The sequence below is a fragment of the Microtus oregoni genome, unplaced genomic scaffold, assembly GCF_018167655.1.
Source record: "Microtus oregoni isolate MIOR12 unplaced genomic scaffold, Mior012 000005F_ref0000423, whole genome shotgun sequence".
Classification (NCBI taxonomy): Eukaryota; Metazoa; Chordata; class Mammalia; order Rodentia; family Cricetidae; genus Microtus; species Microtus oregoni.
Genome location: NW_024543064.1, coordinates 15889629 through 15908626, shown reverse-complemented (window position 1 = coordinate 15908626; position 18998 = coordinate 15889629). Strand labels below are relative to the sequence as shown.

At 40.3% G+C, this 18998-nt stretch overlaps 1 protein-coding gene across 3 annotated transcripts in view; it reads right to left on the bottom strand.

Annotated features, from left to right (window-relative positions):
• Positions 1–6715: 6715 nt before the first annotated feature.
• Positions 6716–18998, bottom strand: part of Cdc42 (cell division cycle 42) — a 38255-nt gene continuing 25972 nt past the window's right edge. For 2 of the 3 annotated variants that reach the window (XM_041651547.1, XM_041651545.1), the window contains exons 4-6: positions 15512–15621; positions 15213–15410; positions 6716–8213 (exon numbers count right to left, since the gene is read on the bottom strand). In XM_041651547.1, the coding sequence (XP_041507481.1) occupies positions 8124–8213; positions 15213–15410; positions 15512–15621 (398 nt within the window). In that variant the 3' untranslated portion in view covers positions 6716–8123. Of the gene's footprint in view, positions 8214–8885; positions 9744–15212; positions 15411–15511; positions 15622–18998 lie in introns of those variants that run through there. The other variant, XM_041651546.1, reaches the window with a different exon arrangement.

The following is an 18998-nucleotide window of genomic DNA, read 5'->3' as shown; positions in this document are numbered from 1 at the left end:
ACAGGCTTTCTCTGTGTAACAACCCTAGATGTTCTGGAACTGACATTGTAGACCAGGCTGGTCTCGAACTTACAGAGATCCGCCTGCCTCTGCCTCCCCAGAGCTGGGATTAAAGGTGTGCATCACCACCACCCAGCTATACTAACTCTTGACCTCTTGAACTAGTCTTTCCAGTCCAGCAAGGTACTAAAGTCAGCTCTATTACTTCCTGTCACTGATTTGAGGGAGGGAGGGAGGGAGGGAGGGAGGGAGGGAGGGAGGGAGGGGACTCACCCTGGGGTCAGAGCCAAAAGTTTCTCTTCGAATAATTATGTAAAGAACTAGACAGGGTGGTGTTAACACAGGCCTTCCTGCCTTCCTAAAGCTTCTCCAAAGCTCACGATCAGACTAGCTCAGTAATATCCTCCAGTTCTGCCTCCAAGACTGGCCAGATACCTAAGTTACAGCTCACCACAAGTCAAGACAGAACAGCCAAGACTCTGCCATAATCAATACTGATTGATTGTCAAAATAATCCACAAAAGCAGGCACTACCTGCTCAATCCTTTACAGCTAAAAATCAACCCTAGCTGTGGTGGCACACACCTTTAATCCCAGTACTCAGGAGGCAGAGGCAGGAGGATCTCTGAATTAAAGACCAGCCTGGTCTACTGAGCAGAGTTCCAGGACAGCCAGGGCTACAGAGAAACGATGTCTCGAAAAAACAAAAAAAAAACAAAAAAAAAAAGAAAAGAAAGAAAGAAAAACCCTAAATAAATAATCAGAAAAAAGTCAATCTACCTACACTTTCCCAACAACTGATGGAACAGGGAGCAGCAGTAACACTGGCTTGACACTGTGCAAAGGTGAAGTGAGGCAGATAACAGAGGTGAGGATATCTTTAAGCAAAGAACCACACTGTTTCTATACATTTCCTAGAAGCCCAACTCAGCCTATGAGAACAGCTTTAGTTCACATTCACTTCCAACACTAATTCACACGAGCTGGAATCAGCTACTGTGTTCCCTCTGGGAGTGAACTGAAATATTCCTGAGAAAACACACCAACTTTCATGAAAACTCATACAACACACTGTCAGGTACTAGAAAGTGCTTTTGCTTAGAGCACTTAATTCACACTTAACTAAAACAGGACAGAAGTCTGCTTGCCTTCGGCTGTTCGGGTTTCTAGGTCAAAGTGATACTCTGCTATAGACATATTAAATCACTGACCTGCCAGCATACCTATCTCACTTTCCTTTGAGGCTAAAGACACAAAGATAAGAGTAATTGATACACCTCACTGTCAGCTTTTAGTGTCCAGGTTCCAGATCCCCATTAAAAGTACCTGGAAGCCTTCAGTGCTGCTGTCTTAAACCTGCAGTTACCTTGGATTCAGACCATCAAAGCCCCCAAACAGATCACACCAGATGAGATCACCCTCAGCAGTAGCTGTAATCTCCTGGGAACCAGAATAGAGCCTCAAGCAGTAATTTCACCAAACCACCCTGCAGTACCTGAGCTGATTCACTGACCAAACAGACCACACCTTGATTATGGTTTAATTATACATGCCTCTAGACCCTGCCCAATTCTTCCTCTCTTTTATAAAGTTTAAGTCATTACCCCCAAAGATGGACTTGGAGTCAATATATCCCTTTTTCAGTACTCACCAAATGGCCTTGCTAGCTAAATCTCCTAACTTGGCTATTGGTACTATTCACACCTTTACTTGGTATACAGGGGGTGAGTGGCTAAGATTAGCATGTTGAAGCTCCTGGTACCTGATGTCATACTTCAGTAAACGTAGCAGAATAAGCAAAGAGCCAGGCCAGGAACTCAAAAGCCAGACGGCAGCTCAACAGGATCAACACAATAGCTTCATTACAAGGGATGCTTGTCTGCCTGTGGGTCAATGATTCCTACAGAGAGCAGACAGTGGTCAAGGCCCGGAGTTCAGAGAATGCTGCTAGACAGGATGTGACAGAGCAGCCAGGGCTGCTTCTGATGTGTTTTTTAATAGGTAACAGAGTACTACACTCACCTTTACCTTCAAAACCTGTCCCTTTTACTTCTAAAAAAGATTACAATGAGGACAACATGACACCACACTTACTACAGAGCTTTTTTTATGGCCTGGCCTCACTAATCTTCACAATAATTTTAAGCCTCCCCTTTAGACATATAGTTCATTCTTCCTGCAACCCAAGACGCTAATATATAAACTTTTAATAGTATCCACTGTCACAAAGTTTAACAATTCTGTCAATAGCTAGCTCTAATGACCACATTACCCAAAGGCACCAAGATAGTAGAAAAAGAGTCTAGAAAAAAAGCAGAGATGGAAAGCAGTGCTCAGTGCTAGGATGGGGCCCTATCACTCAAACCTGGGGCTAATAAATTATAGGTAAACACTTTTAAGTGAAAGCCAAGGATGTGGGCCCAGCTTTCATATAGCTGTGTAGGGAAAAGATGTCTAAATTGCCTCATTTTCTTCACCACACACAGAATTAAGGGATTATATGAACAATTCTCAATTTTGTGATTACAAAATACAAGGACTATGAAAGAACCACAAAACTGTTTGTTCGCCCACCCAGCTGTCTTAGTTTGTTTTAAATTCTCCTACCTAAATTTGACATAAAGTAACAAACCACTTCAGCAAGGCAGAGCATTGCTCAGCACTAGCTACACCTCCAGGAAACCCAGGTTCATTTCCCATCACCCACATGGTAGTGCACAATCACCACTTTCTCCAGTCCCAGGGGATCTGACGCCCTCTTCTGGCCTCCCCAGGCACATGCAGGTGGTGCAGAAAAACACATGTAGGTAAAACACACAATCACATAAGAATATAATGAAAAGTTGAATGTGGTTGTGCATATCTTTAATCTCAGTACTTGGGAAGCAGAAGAAGGCAGATTTCTTGAGTTAAAGCCAGCCTGGCCTACAAAGCAAGTTTCAGGCCAGCCAGAACTATATAATGAAAACCTTGTCTCAAAAAAAGAAAGAAAAAAATGTTGCTAGTTACCCAATGTTCTTTTTTGGGGGGGGGGGGGGGTAGAGACAGGGTTTTTCTGTAGCTTTGGAGTCTGTCCTGGAACCCTATATCAGGCTGGCCTCAAACTCAAGAGATCCGCCAGCCTCCTCCTCCCAAGTGCTAGGATTAAAGGCATGTACCACCACCACCTGGAAAAAATTTGTTTTTTGTCTTTCAAAGTCTTATGGCAGGTTGATAGTGTGCCACATAATAATCATGGCCTCCAGAGTACTATGGGTACTGAAGCACATGTACAGTAGAGAGTGAACAAAGCAATCTACTGGGGAACTGAGATCTTTACCCTGCCTGCTTATGTGGGCACCACTTGACACTCTTCTCTAGTATCCCCACTGCCCCACGAGACACATCCTCACTAATACTGGGAAATGAATGTGTCATGGTATGCACACAGGCAAGCCTTTGACTGTCTTGGGAGCAGTTCAAAGTAGGATGTGACCACACAGTTATTCAAGAAGGGGCAGCTGTCAAAACCATAAGGGAAAGAAACTTCCAACTGGATGGCAGGTGTTAGCTACTTGATTCTCTGTTATATTCTCCAGTGTATTAAGTGTTTTTCATTTTTTTTAAAAGACAGAGTCTATATAGCCCTGGCTGTCCTGAAACTCTGTGTAGACCAGGCTGCACTCATATAGAGAAATGTCTCCTGGGTGGTAGGATTAAAGGTATGCACCATTACACCAAGTTTTCATGAAGTGCTTTTAAATATACTCGTTATTAAATTTACCAATGACGGCTGAGAATGAATAACACTTTTTGAGCTGGCTTGGCTCATTGCCATCCTCCAAGCAACAGAATGAGAACATTTCAATGTACTTAAATGTGGTCCCCTCCACTCCCACAAGCAGCCCATGAGAAGTCACTCATAGGTAGTCACTGCTCTCTAGAGCTAGGTTCTGTAATGAGAAATACAGAGCCCAACTGAGTACAACCTGAAACTGGAGGTGTGTGCAAATGATCCAACTCAAGAAAGGAAATACTACAGCCAACTATTGTTCTTGTGGTTTACAGCACACTATCATAGCATGGTTACTAAATTGAGGCTTTAGAGAGAGGTGAGGGCACTTGTAAGAAACTCACAGCAACACCTTAAATGGCAGTGGCAAGAAAAGAACGCACTTGGTGAGGTCTTCAGTTTCTCTGTGTAATTCTGTCACTATGCTCTGAGGTTGGTGGACACAGGGAATGATTTACAGAAAGCAAGAAACCCTAACAGAGATTGTGATTGGAAGCCCTTTTCCTTCGACTCAGGGATAGTTTTTCATTCCTGAAAGATAACAGTTGCCCTTTCCAAGTAAGATGGTACCTTTCCAATTTATGTAACAGACTTCCATTTGAAAGCCAGGACGAGCAAGGATCAAATTTCAAATTGTTTTTTATTTATTTGAGTATGGGAGGTTTAAGGTGTAGTCGGGGCAGGAGTGAGACCTCATGGCCTCATGTTGCCCGAACTGTTGCCTTCAACTTCATATATAACCAAGGATGATCCTGAACTTCTGATCCTCCTGCCTCTACCTCCCAGGTGCTTAGATTACAGGCATGTGCTATCATTCTTGATTTTAAATCCTTAAGTAGAGCCACCGTATACAGAATATTTGTTTCTGAGATGTCCCAAGTAACCCAGGCTAACCTGGAACTCGCTATAGGTAGGTGAAGATGACCTTGAACACCTCATCTTCTGACCTCTACCTCCCATGCTGGAGATAGAAAACAGGGTTTCATGCATACAGAGTAAGCACTCTACCAATCGACCTACATCCCCAGCCCCAATAACTTGCTCTCTAGAACACCAGTGATGTGTTAATATTGTAAACTCTGCTACAAGCTAAGTTTGCTAATATGTATCCCAGGGTATCTATGAATTTGGCCAACATATTTATAGATGATCAAGCTATACTGTCAAAAAATTGAACATTGGCTGGAAAGGTGACTCAGTGGTTAAAACAGAGTACTGTTCTTACAGAAGAGCAGAGTTCAATTCCCTAAGCCCATGTTAGGTAGCTCATAACCACCTGTAACCCTAGCTCCAGGGAATCTAATGCCCTCTTCTGGCCTAAAGAGGTATCTGCACTCCTGCATGTATAGTCCTACAGAGACACAGACACAGACAAACACACACACACACAAATTTAAATTGCCTTTAGGGTTGAAAACACCTGAGTCTAACCCACACACACAACAGAGCAGTATCACTAACCTAACAAGTCAAGACTATAAGCAAACTTCTTGAGTCAAAGAAAACAGTATTTAAGTAAAAAAACCACATTACCTCCATCCATTTGCTACCCATGTAGGTCTTCTACTACGAAGAAGCCAAAATAAAAAATACTTAAACTTAACTTCAATTACCAGTCACCCTTCTTCTTGTGTATAAATCCACCATCACTGCCAGGAGTGATGGTGTACACCTTTAATCTCAGCACCCAGAAGTCAGAGACAGATGGATCTCTATCTATCTCTGAGGTCAATGACAGCCTGGTCTATATAGTAAGTTCCAGGACAGCTGGGTCCATATAGCAATACCCTGTTTCAAAAAAGAAATCCAGGAAAAAAAATTGCCGAGAAGATCACATGGCCTGCTTTTATGTATTCACTCTTAAAATCATGTGCTTAAATTCAATAACTATTCTCAGCCAAATGTTGGGCTAAGCACTGTTCTAAGACAGGCATAGAGCCACTAAGATGTTGGGACACACATCTCTGCTCTCCAAAATATCATGGCAAGATCCAGTTGCCTCTCCCTAGAATGGTCAAAAGGCAAGATGCACTGGTTAAAACATGTAAAGCAAGGAGCCAACAAGATAGCAGCTCATGGCTCAGCTGGCTAAGGTACTTGGTGCCAAACCCGACAACCTGAGGTTGGTCATAGGTTCCACCTGCTGAAGGAGAAACAAGCACATGTGCCATGGCATGCTCATACAAACACTCACAAAATACTAAAACTGTAATTAAAAATAAAAACCAGTAGAGCTTCACTGTGCCTCTTTCAAATTCCTTCCTACCCAGCCCTGCTTAGTTCTAACACAATACAATCATGCCAAACTTAAATCCCTATGGAAAAGTGAGCTTACACTGAACTGAACTAAGTTCTAAGCTTCGCAAACAAATTGGTATAATGCAATTAAGTAAATATATCATTCTTGCTGACCAAAGAAAATGAATCATATTAACAAAACAAAATTTTGTAATGTGAGAGTAATGACTAGTATCTTGGATCTCAAACTTGGGTGCTTTTTAGAAATGCCTGGGAACTATTTGTAGATTTCGTTATGCAAACTGTACTTTTTTTAAGTATTCAGATTTGAAAGTCACCAATGCAGGCAGGCTGGGACAAGGGGTCTACTTTCTCACTGCACTATAGGAGTATGCTAATGCTGCCTTCCAATAACAGGAGACAAGATCTTCATAAATACATCTGCACTAACAACTTCTCTGACCTACTACTTAGCATACAAGGTAAGAAATTTCTGAGCTAGCTTTCAAATTTAGGAGGAAAGGCATAAACCTGAACATATGGAGGGAAACGACACAAGCTTACTGCCAGAAAACAAAAATAAAGTTTTAAAATTTTATCCCAAAATTTGTTAGATGCTGATGTCACGTAGCAGTCACGTCCTCAGTTCTAAATACCTGAAAAGTAAAGAGGCGAAGGGAAAACAACGACCTTCAGGCTGGCTTGTGAAGGGTTTTGTTTGTTTAATACATCTGAAAAGAATTCATCTACAAAGAACTGAGACACAAGGAAGCATTGGTTCAGCAATGACGAATCCACAAGATTAGGGCTGGGGAAGGAGAAGATTACCTAAACATTTTTAAAGATTGGAACCTGCAAACAAAATAATCTGATAAAATCTATTAACACTTATGACGAGTCGTGAGACTCTTGACATTTTTCTTCAATGAGAGAGCTTCAGTCCGTGGTTCAAAAGTTCCTCATAGGCATGGAAGAAAAAAAGGGGATAGCCCTGACTGGTCCCCATGTTGGTTAAGTATGCTCCCCTCCCCACATGCTCACAGCTTCTTAATGAAGCTTCTTAAATGGCCTGTAACCTCAGCATCACCTGAAAGGAGATGGCAAGCATCAGTAACCACTGTCTTCTAGCACCATCCCTTAAGGAAGCCTATGTACCAGGTCTTCAGCTGAATCTAGGAAAACTACAGTGAGTTATAAAATACTAAGCATATAAGAAAATGACAGGGGCAAAAGAACTTTTTTTAATTAGGAACTCAATCCATTTGGTGTATTTCAAAAGGTGCAATACTTTTTTTTCATTTATCAATGAAAGAGTTAGAAATTACCCCCCCCTCCCCAAATCAGCAAATGGAAAACAAATACCCTTGAAAGTCACAGTCACATACAGAGTGCATCCTAGAAAGAGGGGTAAGACAGCTTCCATCCACCTTCATGAGTTTCATCAAAGACTAGATCCACTCAAGGGCAGAGAGAAAAGGCAACTTTCAAGAAGGAGCATGTTATTAAACGAGGCATTTCTACACTCCTTCCTAAGAGCACCAGGTGGGGACACATTTGCTAAACTACGCCTGGGGAGTGGAATGTGGAAATAATCTGTCCTCCTCCCTAAGGGCTGTCCACTGGCTAACAAATTTTTAAAAAACAAGACTAAGAAACAACCCCCACACACCCCAAAAGGAGAGAAGGGCTGGGGGTAGGGAAACACAAGATGCCCCAAATTACTCTCCAAAATGGAACCAGGGAGCAGCTTTGACAATTTGAATTAGTCTGTTACAAAGTCATCACAAGCATGCTTTGCTTTAAAAAAAAAAAAAACAAAAAACAAACAAAAAAAAAAACTGTGGGTGGGGATTTTGTTGTTTTTTAAAACAAGGAAATAAAAACTAGCACTCATCACTTTTCAGACAATACACAATTATTCAAAATTAACTGTTACTGGAAGGGCAGGGGGCATACCAATGGGCCTTGTCTTACATAAATGCATGTAGGTAGGTGCAGGGCATCTGTCATTATTGCAGAAACGAATTTTAATTTTTAATCTTTAGTTTGATTTAAACATTGCTTTTAGTATGATGACAACACCAGCTGTGCAGAAAGGGCTCTGGAGAGGCGTTCATAGCAGCACACACCTGCGGCTCTTCTTCGGTTCTGGAGGCTCCAGGGCAGCCAATATTGCTTCATCAAACACATTCTTTAGGCCTTTCTGAAAAGGGGTAAGAAAGAAAAAATGGGCAATCTGATTTTCAGTATAATAACAGAGGGGGAGTTCATGTTTACAACAGTCAAGCCCCAAAGACGTGGGCAAACAAAGACACATTAATAAACCTACAACTTGACCTAACAGTCTTGCCTCACCCAGCTGTCTCATCAGGGTACAGGAGAGATTCAGCAATGCTAGCACAGGAGCAGATACTTGTGAGTAGTTCTCTGAGATAAGTTTTTGCAAATACATACACACACACACACACACACGCACACACGCACACACACACACATACATACATACATACATACATACATACATACATGTATATCACAAGAAGCAAACAAGCACGTGTCATATGACCATTCGATGAGTTTTGTGATGTAATGCTAAAATAGTGTATGTAGGAACAAGGAAAGCAGCTCTGCATTCAAATGGAGCAGCAGCATGTAAACAGAAAATACACTTGGGCAATGGCATCCATGTTATATGGAAGGCAGTGGGTAGGCAGCAAGGGAATGGCAGCTATAAATATATTCACTCTGAACTCCCTTTATCCCACTAATTAATTAGACAGAGCCAAGGAGATTCAAGGAAGCAGACAGAGGTGGGTACCTGATAGAAAAGTGAAGTTAGAGCCAGTCAATGTAATAGGAATAAAGCTTCACCAGGCATTTATACAAACAATTGTATATTTTTAATTTCAAAATGTAAAGATAACCACAATTGTATGTTTCCCTCACAACAATAAAATCAAAAGCAGGAAAATATAAAGGCAGTAGCTATACATTTCAACATCAGCAAACCTTAAGTTAATTGTTAAATGGATGCTAGGATTAGGAGATAATGTGTAACAACAATAAACTCATAAAGCAGTAGCAGATACATGAATACCTTCCCCATCCCAGAATGACAAACACCACCTACAGCACAAACAGCCAAAGCAAGAGCAGCACAATGTTTCACTGCACACAGAAAAACCATAGGAGAATCCTCCCTTCCCCAATACACTCTACTAGCAAGTCAATCTTTTCATAGTTTGTCATGCAATTACAATTAACAATCAGTAATTACTGAGTAAAACGATGTTTAGCGATACTTTCTCCATCTAGAACTAACATCTAGAAGTGTTAAAACTCTTGTTTTCTCCAAGACATCATTCTTAATGCCAGACCACATTCCTTTTTGCAGTAATAATTCAAAACAAAAGCTCTGAGCATCAGGCAACTCAAGCAGCAGAAAATTAAACAAGTCTAATGTGACAACTGATCACAAAAAATAGTCTAAGATTTTGAAAAATGAATACAGAGTTTGCGCTAATGTGTTGAGTAAGAAGACGCAGAGGCTTTCAAACAGGATGGTTTTATTCCTTTGTTTTAAATGATCTTTCTACAGTAGTGGGACAGGAAGCAGCAGCAAAGAGGGGGAGGAGAAAACAGTTTAGAATATACAGCACTTCCTTTTGGGTTGAGTTTCCGGAGGCTCGAGGGCAGCTAGGATAGCCTCATCAAACACATTCTTCAGACCTCTCTACAAGACAGAGGGGAGGAGAGAGAATAGCAGCCAGGTTAGAGGATTAGAGACTAGCAGATATAATAGCAGTCTGGGTTAAAAGAGCTGAATTCACAGAAGCAACATGCTCAAGGAAAGGAGACACTAGAATGCTCATTTGTAAGTGAGAGAATACTGAGAGGGTAGATAAGTGAACAGAAATTTCACCTCAAAAAAACTAAGCAAGAAAAAAAACTAATGAAAAATGCAGTATGTTAACGTCTAGATAATCACATACTGAAATCTAGTATTACATTTTGGTATAAAATCTCAAAAAGAAAGAAAATAGCTAAGTAAACACAAGATAGATGTGTTGGAAAATTCAAGATTCCCCCAACATTACTACTAATGCTGACGACATATTTTGGAAATAAATCTATTAGAATTCCAGGCTTTTGTGAATTCAGCCCCTAAATAACTGAAGGGCACAAATAGCAACTAACAGGCATACTACATGTTTCTAGGTTCAATGACATATCTGGATGGGATGGGATTAATCGAGATTTAGCTAGTCAGTTTCCCAGCCACTCAGGATCCCTGTGCAACAGTAGCAGCAACTATAGGAGTTTATAAAAAAAAATCTACCCCAGAAACAGCATGCACTTCACGTACTCAGCAATGTTATTAGAGCAAGGAACCACCACCCTGGTCATAAGGAAACAAAGAATGGGGTCTCAGAATGAGAGTCAGCAAGCAATTCGATGCTTTCAGATGTCTGCATGGGTCCAGCGCATGTAGCATGGAATGGAAACAGAACATCCTCACATCTAAAGGGACTGGACTACAAATACACTTACAGCTCTGCCAGAAACTCCAAGGATACTACAATTGGCAGCAGAGGACCTCTCGAGCCCAGACAACTCACCTACCCTTGAGAAGTCACAGGTTTACCACCCAGAGCAGTTTCACATGTTATTTAGGTCAGTTTGATCTTAAGTAGAAAATGTCTCAAAACTTCCAGAACATAGATAGCCCCAGTGGTGTCATCCACTGGACTACCCCAGGCATTGCCCTCCTTATACCCTACATAACCCCCAGAGGAACCATACCCACACAATCCATTTGATACAAAATAAATGAGAGCAATCAAAAATTGAGATTTAAAAGTTTTCTTCTTTTACATCCTTTTTCCCCAGTAGAAATATTATATGAACACTAAAGTACCTCTGTGATCTGTCCGTATATCTGTATAAACACTCACAGGCAAATAAGAAGAAACAAGAGAGTAGGAGAGAAATACTTTGCAAGGACTATAAACAGAGGAAGAGGACTGCTAGAAATAGGGTATATAACCCACTGAAGAAGGAACTAGCCAGGTGAGGTGATTTAATCCCAACACTCAGCAAGGAGACTCTTAGCTGTGCTACAGACTGAAAATTGTCTCAAAAAAAAATTTTTTAGGCCGGGCGGTGCTGGCGCATGCCTTTAATCCCAGCACTCAGGAGGCAGAGGCAGGTGGATCTCTGTGAGTTCGAGGCCAGCCTGGTCTACAAGAGCTAGTTCCGGGACCGGCACCAAAGATACAGAGAAACCCTGTCTCAAAAAACCAATATATATATATATATATATATATATATATATATATATATATATATATATATATATATATATATTATTTTTGTTGTTGTTGTTGTTTGGTTTGGTTTTTCAAGACAAGGTTTCTCTGTGTAACAGCCCTGGCTGTCCTGGAACTAGTTCTATAGACGAAGTTGGCCTCGAATTCACAAAGACCTGCTGCCTCCTCTGCTTCCCAACTGCTGGGACTAAAGGTGTGTGCCACCACTGTCCAGCTTAAAAAAAAAAAAAAATTTAATAATTAAAACAACAATCCTTTCTTGTGTATTTACTTTGGGAAAAGAATTACCTTAGGAATCAAGGCTAATCTTGGCTTTACTATTATCTTGTTACAATAAAACGTTTAATTATAGAGGAATCAACAAACAGAACCTGGTTTGAACTTCTACACATAACCACAAACTGCATATTCTATCTTTTATCTCTTTTCCTTCTAACTTCAAAATCTGGAAAGAAAAATGTTTCTCCTGTGTAACTCACCATACTTCCAGTTCTAAGAAACTTGATAATCTGCTCATACTGTGGAAATCTTACATGAAGTATCCAACTGTCTAAAATAAGCTTCACCAGTGACCTAAAACTGGGTTCACATGGCCTACTTGCCTCTATTTCCCCAAAGAAGCCCATATCTAAAGAACAGACAGCATGTCTCAGATACATACGGTCAGGTTCTACACACTTCCTCCCTACTACACACATACCCCATACCTGCCTTCACCTCTCTATCCTGCCATATTTCTCAAGGGATAGTACTAGAACACTACTTGGTTATTGTCTCAGTCTGTGCTATGTGAAAAGGTTAAGTTCTTGTGAACTTTTAAATACTTGCTTCTACAATGCGATCAACTGCTAAACTGGGCTTGGGGATGTGAAACTAAGAAATTGTGCCTTAAGTTATCCTACAGAAATCTGGTTAAGTACAAAAGCTTTCATACATAACAAAGCAAAAAACTGGGAGTTTAAATTATGTATCTGGTCCTACATACACTAAATCTCTCATAAAAATCTAACTATGTATAATTATACATATATCACTGGCATACATTGGATCAAGAACCTAACATATGAAAAAATGAACAATAACTGAAAAAGTACAATGAATATAATTGGATTTAACATATTAGTGACCTCTATTTTAATTAGGTATGTAGATCAGTGAGTCCAATGCTAATTATTTCGAAATTCTTTCCTTTGTTCCTAGAATCACACTCAAAACAACGTATGGCTAGTAACTATAAACTTAACAGAATCCAGACACACCTGGGAAAAGGCCTCTGAGTATGGTTGTGGAGAATGAACTTGATTACATTAACTGACATTGGCAGAAACTTCTTAAATGTGGATAGAACCATTCCCTGATCAGAAGAGTTGGGACTGGATAAGAACAAAGCAAGTTGAGCACTAACTAGCACGTTCATTTGTTCTGTCTCTTGACTGAATGAGTGTGAGCAGGCGCTTAAGATCCAGCACCTTGGTTTCCACCATGATGGATTGAACTTTACACTGTGAGCCAGAAAAAACCTTTCTCCTGTATGCTGCTTTGGTTGGGGTATTTTGCTAGAGCAAGAGGAGAAGGAACTAAGACACAGTGCTATAAAGCCCCAGAAGACTGAAGTCACAAACATGTTAAACTCTCACTGCTCCCTGAACTCAGCTCCAACCAAGAGCACTTCCAGTCACATCATTCAGAAATGTCAAGAGGAAAATTCCAAAAGGGAAATAATACCCTTAAAAACACAGGACTGGGGGCTGGAGAGATGGCTCAGAGGTTAAAGAGCACTGACTGCGACTGCTCTTCCAGAGATCCTGAGACCAATTCCCAGCACCCATAAGGCAGCTCACAGCCGTCTTTTAACTGTAGTCCCATGGGATGACATGCCTTTCTCTGGTATGCAGATGTACATGCAGACAAAACACCTGTATACATACATAAAATAGATAAATAAATCTTGGGGAAAAAAACACAGAACTGAAGATAATATATAATGTATGATTGATGACTATGGCAAAAGTAGCCCACACAGTAGCCTCCTGTGACTCAAAAGTTATCAATTATTAATTGTCTATCCCAGGTGAATTACCCTAGGAATTGTGTGATATCATTTGTCAGAACTAACAAGAAAGGAAAATTTTAGTATCTAAAAACAAAACAAAACAAAAACCCAAATCAAACAAACAAACAAAAAAAAAAAAACACGCAGCCAGGCAGTAGTGGCGCACGCCTTTAATCCCAGCACTCGGGAGGCAGAAGCAGGCGGACTTCTGTGAGTTCGAGGCCAGCCTGGTCTACAAGAGCTAGTTCCAGGACAGGCTCCAAAACTACACAGGGAAACCCTGTCTCAGGAAAAAAACAAACAAAAAAAACTTCAAAAATTTGAAATTTTAACATTAATCAGTGGAGTTCTGATAAGTTAGCGATCGAGATCTGGTAAAGCACTGACTACTATTATAGTCACAGGCTCATTTTTTTTCTTTTGGTTGTTTTCTAAATATAGACTTAAAAGTATTTCTCACTATACTGAAAACAACTTTGGCTTACAGACATTTGTTAACTGCTTTTTCTACAATGAGGACTTCAGGGCAGATTACAAACAGTGGTAATGCTAAACCTTTAATCTTTTTGTAAACTTTAAGAAAAAAATTAATATAAGTTCAGGAAGTAAAGACTTCGATCCACCTATTAGAAGTAAAACAGACACCAGGTAAGTGCCCCTGCCTACTGCCTATCCCTGAGAATGAGCTCTCTCCTTCCCCTGGTCTCCAGACTCCTTCCACCAAACCACCCCTTGCCCCCAACTACTAGGACCATAGCCCTGAAGTTTCAAGTCTATATCCAAGATAAAGATTCTCCCCTACGCTTCTTATCTTTACCTTCTATTCCTGTCCTGTATCTATCCCAGCAGATTTCCAAACAACTGCAGAATTCAAAGTGCTCCAAACATGCCAGCCTCAAGTCAAGTGGTCCTTCAGAACCAGCAAGGCCTGAACTTGCTGAAAGCTAATGTAAACTAGATGCTTTGACAGAATTTCTAACAGGCTTGAGCCCCTGCTTTGGACTAGCATTCTAGACTACTCCAAAGCAGCCTATCCTCCCCACCCCTATCCTTAAACCAACATTCTAGCTTTCTTGGGCCCTGACAATAAAGTCCTAATTTCAGTTAAGAAGCAGTTGCAAAAGAGATTACACTGCCATTTACCACAAACAAAAGGTGGGAACATTAGGTCCAAATTCTGACAGATCCCGTTATACCAAAGAAGCCATTTCCTTATCTCAGGCAGCAGGGACAAATGGCTACCTCTGGTGCTCCTTAGCACATGCTGACATCCAGGTTCCCTCAGGATCATAAGCACCTGCTATACATTTCAGAGTCTGTGGCTCTTCTCACCCCACTCCTTACCCTAAACTTCTCCAGCTCAGATGCTTCCCTCCCCTCAGCTTCTCATTCCCTTATAACTCTGCTATTTTCACTAGCCCTCTCTTGGTCACCTTTCTCTTCCTCTCTCATTCTACCTGTCTCTCTCTTCTCATGACCAAGTCCAGTCTGCTGGCCATGTCCAGCCTACCTACTGTTTTCTCTCTCCGCTCTGGATCCATCCAGATGCCTCTGTTTACACTCTCCCTCATATCTACAAAAAAATCTCCCTCTCAGTTATGCCTTGAATGGTCATGTTGTCAGTTTACACACTCTGCAGAACTGCATTCACGTATACATTCACAGACATGTTTTTTGTTAATTTAAGAAAAAAAGAATAAAAGAGCCTTTGTTATCCTAATGCTAAAAAAAACAAACAACAAAAAAAAAAAAATAAAAATTAAAACTTAAAAAAAAAAAAAAAAAACCTACATAGAGGTAGAGGTTCCAGAGTCCTTACCTGTGTGAGGGCAGAGCATTCCACATACTTGACAGCCTTCAGATCCCGGGCCAGCTTTTCAGCAGTCTCTGGAGTGATAGGCTTCTGTTTGTTCTTGGCAAGTTTCTCAATAGTAGAGGGATCATCTCTGAGATCAATTTGGGTCCCAACAAGCAAGAAAGGAGTCTTTGGACAGTGGTGAGTTATCTCAGGCACCCACTAAAAGGAAGGTTTTAAAATGCTTGTTAATCCACAAGCCTCTTAAACTAACAGGGCAACAGAACATCTGTACAGGTTTCAAGGGAAAGAGTCTGACTGACCTTTTCTTTCACATTTTCAAATGAGGATGGAGAAACCACTGAAAAACATACTAGAAAAACGTCTGTTTGTGGGTAACTCAGCGGTCGTAATCTGTCATAATCCTCTTGCCCTAAAGAAAAAGTTAGGAGAAATTAGCAACTAAAATCTGATGGCCGCATGGCATTAAAATCGCAGGTCAAGGGCTAAGATTATAGCTCTTTAGAAAGTAGTGAGTACCTAGCATGCATAAAGACCTGGGTTGAACCCCCATAGCACATTAAAATCAGGCATGGTTGGCAAAGACTATAATCTCAGTACTAGGGAGACAGAGGTAGAAAGGCTGAATGACATGAGATCAGGTATCAAAAAAAAAAAAAAAAGTCAAAGATAGGTAATGGTGAAGCTAGCAAGATCACTCAGTAGGTAAAGATGGTACCCATGAGTTAGGCTCTGCCATGCCTAACAACCTGATTTCCACTCCCCCAAAGTGACCCTCTTGACCTCCATACACAAATGCTATGGCATATGTTTTCACATAAATAAAGGGAAAATTTTTTAAATAAAATTTAAAAAGGAAAAAAAAAGGAAATAGTGGAACATACCCATAAACTCAGCACTCAGTAGGCAAAGGCAGAAGAACCACAAGTTTGAGACCAGCCTGATCTACGAAGCAAGATCCAAGCCAGCCAAAATAACATAGAAAAACACTTATTTCAGAAAGAAAGGGAGTGGGGGGCACAGCTCTGTCAACACTTCAAGAGTACAGTTCATAGCATACTGCCCATTAGCAACAAAGCAAGTTATCTACTCAAAGGTATGGCTTGATATTATATGCTGTTTGAACAATACTTTCTGAGTTAATTCTATTTACATATGTCAATAACTTATACAGCAAGAAAACTGGCATATTATTTGCTTTTTAGTTTTTAGATCTTTGTTAGTAACTCAATAATAATGTAGTAACAATAGAGTACTGCTACAGTATGGTTTTAAAAAAAATAATTAAGGGCTGGAGAGATGGCTCAGTGGTTAAGAGCATTGCCTGCTCTTCCAAAGGTCCTGAGTTCAATTCCCGGCAACCACATGGTGGCTCACAACCATCTGTAAGAGGTCTGGTGCCCTCTTCTGGCCTGCAGACATGCACTCAGACAGAATATTGTATACATAATAAATAAATAAATATTTAAAAAAAATAATCAAATCTACTTCTGATTATGTTACAGTCACAGTAAAACCGCCTAATAGAATACTAATATCTGCAAAGTTCTTACTGGAAACAGCCGCTATCCATAATAACTACCAAACTTGGTCCACATGTACATGTTAAAGCCAATATCTCAAATTGGAAAGGCCTCAGAAAAATGAACTGAACTAGGCAAAAATCAATGGATATGTAAAAATAATGAAATACTTAGGAATTAACCAGGAAGGTCAAAGATTCACAAAATGAAAAGAGGGATAAAAAACACTGTTGAAGATCAGAGGGCAAAACTGGTCACTAGCTAACCATAGAGGTCTGAAGGTCTGTACAGACAGACAGGAAGTAACATGGCTGGGCAGAGAGAAAAAGTGATAAGGCGGGAGGAAACAGGAGCTCAGTCTGAGTAGGTAAGGTGGCTGTAGTTTTGCTCTTTCGTCTCTCTGATCTCTCAGCATTTTCCCTTCCCCTATATCTGACTCCAGACTTTTATTATTAAGACCTATTAGAACTCATACTACAGTCTGCAATTCCTGACCTAAAAGAGACTAATATCTACAGAACTCCTAATATTCAATCAAATTACAAACAAATCCAATTCATTAAAAAAAAAAAAGGCAGAGGATTTACATTTCTCTAAAGAAAATATAACCCTCGTGCATTACTGGCAGGAACGTACTGACACAGCTCTTGAAAAAGAGGTCCCTAAAATAACTAAAAACAGAATTTTTACACTATCCAGCAATTTACAGCTAAGAGAAATGAAAGTAGAGTTTTTATAAACCTATTTTCATATGAACATTTCTGGCATTAGACAAAACAGAAGCAGTTCATAGCACCAATATTTAAAATAGCTTATAACTGGAACCCAAACACATCAGCTCGAATGTAGATAAACAATTATGCTATATTCAGAGTAGGATAGTGCTTAACAATAAAAACAAAGAACCAAGGCATACATGCATGGATGGCTATCACAAGTCAAACAGGATTCACAAGAAATCCTAGAAGAGCAAAATAGTGGGAACCTCAAAGTCCATCTGTGGCTGTCAAGGTCAAGAAAAAGTTTTAAAAGCACAAGCAAAATTTTATGATACTAAAATTTAGATGGATGGATGGATGGATGGATGGATAGGTGGGTGGGTAGCTGGGTGGATGAATAGATAGATGAATAGATGGACAGATGGGCAGATAGGTAAGTGGGTGGTTGGCTAGCTGGCTGGCTGGATATAGACAGATTTAGATAATGGAAAAATAGACACATATACAAGGTAAATATATTGATTACGATAAAGGCCAATAAAATTCACCAAACCTAACATTTACCAAAACAAATTTTATTGTTATACTCTTTTTATCTGAACAGATGCATAGTATCAGAAGTCAGGAGGTTGAGACAAAGAGATTTTATATGCAAGACTAACCTGGACTACATGAAGATACTGTCTTAAAAGATAAAATAAAGCCGGGCGGTGGTGGTGCACACCTTTAATCCCAGCACTTGGGAGGCAGAGGCAGGCGGATCTCTGTGAGTTCGAGACCAGCCTGGTCTACAAGAGCTAGTTCCAGGACAGGCTCCAAAACCACAGAGAAACCCTGTCTCAAAAAAAAAAAAAAAAGATAAAATAAAACACATTTTGAAGGACTGATTTAAAATGTTTACAACTGGCCAGGTGTTGTGGCACATGCCTTTAATTCCAGCACTGGGAAGCAGAAGTAAGTGGATGCAGGTGGATCTCTGTGATTTCAAGGCCAGTATGGTCTACAAAGTGAGTTCCAGGACAGCCAGAGCTACACAGAGAAACCCTGTCTTGAAAAACCGAATAAATAAATGATAGATAGATGGATGGATGGATGGATGGATGGACGGATGGCCGGCCGGACGGACGGACAGACGGACAGACAATAGAAATAAATATGAAGTTTAGTTATATTTAGGAAACAAAGATTACTAATTTCAGAGTCTTATATATTCCGCCTCACCTTGAATTTGCTATATATATGACCTTGAGCTTCTGAACCTCCTGTTTCTATCCAGAAAAAGCTTCTGCTTCTGTAACACTGTGATTAGTCGTAACAAATTTACGTGGTAATGCTGGGGATTGAACCCAGGGCCTCACGCATGTACAGAAATATGCTACCAGCTAAGCTACACCTCTAGTCCCGAACTGTGAGATCTGAACAAAGGAGTAAAAGGAAATGATCGGCAGACATGGTTTCTGACCTCATTCCCTTAGTCTCTCTCCAGTCTCCAAACCCACTGGAGTTCACCTAATGAGTCTCAGACTATATTGCATCTTCTACCATAC